The 5,000-nt window shown below is 38.0% G+C and overlaps 1 protein-coding gene across 5 annotated transcripts in view; it reads left to right on the forward strand.

Moving 5' to 3' along the window:
* sulf2b (sulfatase 2b) overlaps nucleotides 1–5,000 on the forward strand; it is a 133,073-nt gene that overhangs the window by 98,252 nt on the left and 29,821 nt on the right. For all 5 annotated transcript variants that reach the window (XM_027144768.2, XM_027144769.2, XM_027144767.2 and 2 more), the window contains 2 exons: nucleotides 1,511–1,662; nucleotides 3,108–3,277. In XM_027144768.2, coding sequence (XP_027000569.2) covers nucleotides 1,511–1,662; nucleotides 3,108–3,277 — 322 coding nt within the window. The remainder of the gene's footprint in view (nucleotides 1–1,510; nucleotides 1,663–3,107; nucleotides 3,278–5,000) is intronic.

Below are 5,000 nucleotides of genomic sequence, written 5' to 3' on the forward strand. Positions count from 1 at the left end.
TGACAGGACATTTCGTGTGTGTGTGTGTGTGTGTGTGTGTGTGTGTGTGTGTGTGTGTGTGTGTGTGTGTGTGTGTGTGTGTGTGTGTGTGTGTGTGTGTGTGTGTGTGTGTGTGTGTGTTGGTGTGTGCGTGTGTGTAATCACTGCTTCCAGGAAAAAGGTTTGCATTATGACGTGCATCAAACACACACACACACACACACACACACACACACACACACACACACACACACACACACACACACACACACACACACACACACACCTGGCAGTGAGTCAGCTCACAGTGGCTTGAGTAATCCATTAGGACGCACTTTCTCTGGGAGAGATGAGCCTAGCCAATGAAAGCACTGACATCCAACCTAATGTAATACTTTCAATATCAACATTCATCTAATCATCGCTCTAATCCAAGCAGAGAGCCTTTTCCTCTTTGTGTGTGTGTGAGTGTGTGTGAGTGTGGTGTGTGTGTGGTGTGTGTGAGATTCTTATCTGTCCTTTATTAAGCCTTTACATTTTCAGGACAGTGTCACGATGCTTGTAACCTTTCCTATCCTTTTCACTGTAGTACTGAATCATTTCTAGCATTTACTGAAAACTATCATTTATCAGATATGAATCTGAGTACAATAAGCCAGGTGTTTAAAGGGTTAAGTGCCTCAGCTCCATTTAAAGTTGAAATATTTGCTTCAGCTTTGCACATCAGGTAAGAGACTCCACGTGACAGCAAAATGGAATTTCATTTGTATTAGAGTGTAAATGGAAATCAGTCAAGTGGAACGGTTATACCGTGTAAAATGAATAGTCGGTAATGGGAAACTTTTTATCTATTTATTTTTTTATTTATTTTCATTAACCGAGCCATGATGGTAAATGTGACAGTTGATGGGTTTTGAAATCGGTTCACAAGTAGAGCCCATTTAGATTCACAGGCATATCGTTCTTTCTGAAAGTTCACGGCAACAAATAATAAAAAGTTTCAAAAACGAGAAAGGAACTCAAGTCTTATTAATGTGAAGAGACGAGGAATAGATTTTCTAGACAAATTGAAATTTGCAATATTTATTTATTATTAACTGAGAAATGTCAGCCTGAAATTGAGTCCTGTTGTATATAACTTGTATTAAATAATAGTTTTAGGATTTTTAATGGTTTTAATGAAATAATTGCTGGAATGCAAGATGGCAGTCATCACTGTCTAGGCCTGAATCAGGTCTTCCCTCACACAATGCACGTTATGTGGCTAGGACAACTTACTTCCAGTCCATAACTCTGTGTTGTTCTATGTAGCAACATGGTCCTGGAAGAACATAGTTTCAATTCATGTTCTACATCAGCTATATATGGTTAAAATGACAATAAAAGACTCTTGACTCATCGACAGTTTAATGCTGCACTATAAAGATAGCAAAATAAATAAACACTCTAACACAAAAGCCTCTAAATGTGTGTGTGTGTGTGTGTGTGTGTGTGTGTGTGTGTGTGTGTGTGTGTGTGTGTGTGTGTGCAGCATTTTTTGGGAAATATCTGAACGAGTATAATGGCAGTTACATTCCCCCTGGATGGAGAGAGTGGGTGGGAATGGTGAAGAACTCTCGCTTCTACAACTACACCATCTGCAGGAACGGCATCCGTGAGAAACATGGATTCGACTACTCGCAGGTGCGTATATGAATAAAAGATACCGTTTTTTAAAGTGATTAATGCACATAATACTAAAAGGCATCATTCAATGATTGCTTTTCTTTTGAATCTAAAGTTTTAGTTTCAAAGTACTTTGTGTAAAGGATTCTCACATCTGTTTAAACTTTTTGAGTATACACTTATGTCAGATTTATCGGTGTATCTGTATTATCAGTGTCTATTGCAAATATATATATATATATATATATATATATATATATATATATATATATATATATATATATATATATATATTTCATTCCATATATCATTCATTTCATTTTCCAACACCTCCTGTTTCTCACACACCTTCTTTCTCTTTCCTTGTGGAGAGTTGCCAGATGTCTCAGCCCTTAACTCAGACACGGCCCAGCTGTTCAGACTCTTCATCAAAAGCACTTGCTTATACATGTTCATACTCTTAGACAACCTAAGAAAACTAAGATGCTTTTTAAATAACAGTTGGAAATCAAAAACGGTTGGGGATCAAGATAAAACCAATTACAGTTATTTCCAGAAAGATTTTTATACAAAAATAAAATAGCTGTGAGCATTCTTTCAACACTTTAAGTGCATGTGCAAAAGGATATTGTGTATTATTGAGCAAATGTATAACCACTTAAATTAGAGATGGAGCAAGACAATGATACTTACCGAGATTTGTAAGGATGCTCAAATGCCTTTGTAAAATACAAAATCCAAGATTTCTGACACCCCAGGATGGGCAACATACTAAAATTGGATTTCATTCAACTCTACAGGCTTCACTGAATCTAAACATACCAGATTCATGAATTTAGGACAAATTATACAGTAGTTCTAGGCAAGAATATTATTTTGGTTTTTTTCATCACCTGTAGGTGGCGCTGTTGTATCCTCAGGTCATGATTGTTATAAGACACAACAAGTTTGGTGCCAATATTTTAAAGCGTTACAGAGATATAACCTCATGATTGTTTTGGCTGGATCTGAGCAAAATTTTGTGACATTCCAATGAACACTTTAACAGAAGTTATGAAGATATGGTAAAGCCTAAAAATGACAAGTCGTAGTTTTTTTTATTTGTTTGTTTGTTTTAGTTGTTGTTAGTGAAGTTGTTGTTGTTCTACTTAGTATTACAAGGTAAAAGCAGAATCAGACTAATTTTGAGACAGCCAACGAAATGAAATATTCATTACTTTGTTTAAGAGGAAGGAAACACTTTATTACATATTTTAACATGAAGATACATTCACAGCAATTTACAATTCATCACATACAGCAAAACACAGCACTGAAACTTTCCACTGTTATTTTACATCAGTTCCAGCTAAGTAAATACATCAGCCAGGTATTGTTGGGTTCAAACCCAGTATTATGTTCTTGAGGAAGTTTGAGCATCAAAAGTCATCACAACTCAAGTAACACACCTCGTTTTTTCTCAGGACTATCTGACAGACCTGATAACCAACGACAGCATCAATTACTTCCGAATGTCCAAGAAAATCTATCCTCACAGGCCAGTGATGATGGTCATCAGTCACGCCGCCCCCCACGGGCCAGAGAATGCAGCACCGCAGTACACCACAGCTTTCCCCAACGCATCCCAACACATGTGAGTCCCCACACTGCTCCAAGCAACAATGAAAAAGAAAATAGTTCCCTGAACTGATGTCCATACTCGTGCTGCGTTATTGTCTTGCGCTATTACGTGTTAAGATGATTGATCGCTCTTGTAGTATGAGGTTCCATATTGAATTAGTCAGCTGTGAGTTTTCCTTCGTTTGCTTGTAAGAAGTGAATCAGTCATAGTTTGAATGATGGCCTTGTGTGTATCGCTCCTAAGTACTCGTGGTTCACTCTCTGTATCTCTGTACATTATATAATTGCTATTCCATTTGTTACTGGTCAGTTGGTGGACACTTTTATTTTCATCTCACCAAAATTCTTTGCCCGAGTTCGTACTCAGGATCGATTTGGGACGCTTTTAAGGAATGTGAAGTGTCACACAGACAGATTGCTTCTGAACTGTGGAATGATTTTTTAATGTGTTTTTAGTACAGGTTCTGGAAATGTGCTTTTTTTTTTGGAGACAATAGCTACTCCATTTATTGTTCTTCTTTTATTTAATTACTGTATTATTGATTTAGGTAGTGTCTGAGGTTTCATTTAGAATCTTTTCTGCTGAAATTGTGCACCACAAATTCTAGGCTTAGCAGAGAGCGTATTTGGTTCATGTTTCTGGGGCTGAGGATTAGATTCCTGCCTCCTGCATGTTCTCCTTGTGCTCCAGGGGGTTCCTTTTGGTTTCCTCTCCTAATTCAAAGACATCTGTTGTAGAGTGATCTGCATCTCTAAATTGTTTGTAGTGTAAATGTGTATGTGTGCGATTTTGCCCTATCCATCCAGAGGGTCCACTAACTTGTTCCCAGAATCTACTAGGTCTACCCTGTGTAGGATAAGTGGTATAGAAACTGGGATATTGGACAAACAGACCGACAAAAACAGATAGAAAGATCAGACAGACAGGTAGGGAAATAGATAGATAGATAGATAGATAGATAGATAGATAGATAGATAGATAGATAGATAGATAGATAGATAGATAGATAGATAGATAGATAGATAGATAGATAGAGAGCGAGAGAGAGAGAGAGAGAGAGAGAGAGAGAGAGAGAGAGAGACATGCCAAACTGTACCATACACAACTTCAACAGTGGATCACTTTCAGATTCCAGACTACTGTTTTCAGGTGGAGCAGAGATCAGTTCTCCGAACTCCATGTGAGATTCGACGTGAAAATTCCAGTGCCAAGGGATCAGGTCCAAAATTAAAGCACTAAAATGTCTTTCATTTTACAGCTCACACTGAGAGCTCCTTGTATCCTGCGTCACTCACATCAGATAGAAGCACTTTTGTGTGTTCTGCTTTGTGTTTGTGTGTTCTTTGCAGTATCATAAGATCTCTGGTTTGTGGTTGCATGCATAGATATGAAGACGACACACACACACACACACACACACACATATACAGGCACAAACAGCAATAATTGATAGGAATCCGTGTCATGACATCAAGCAGCTGTTGAATGATGCATCGTCTCCACTGTCCTTTGTCCGAGTTCCTTTCCACACAAGAAGCACTTCAGACTAGTAGAAGAGCTAACTGTTCCTCAGTGACATTTCCCTGGGCCCTGTCTCTCTTCCTCTCTATTTGGCCTGTCACTATCTTGTTTTCTTGCTGTCTATGCACTCATTTTCTCCTTTAACAAAGAAACAGCTTTCTCTCTCACTCTCTGAGTAGATATACTTGTTTTCTACCCACATACACATTTGTTT

Source organism: Tachysurus fulvidraco, chromosome 23, assembly GCF_022655615.1.
Source record: "Tachysurus fulvidraco isolate hzauxx_2018 chromosome 23, HZAU_PFXX_2.0, whole genome shotgun sequence".
NCBI lineage: Eukaryota > Metazoa > Chordata > Actinopteri > Siluriformes > Bagridae > Tachysurus > Tachysurus fulvidraco.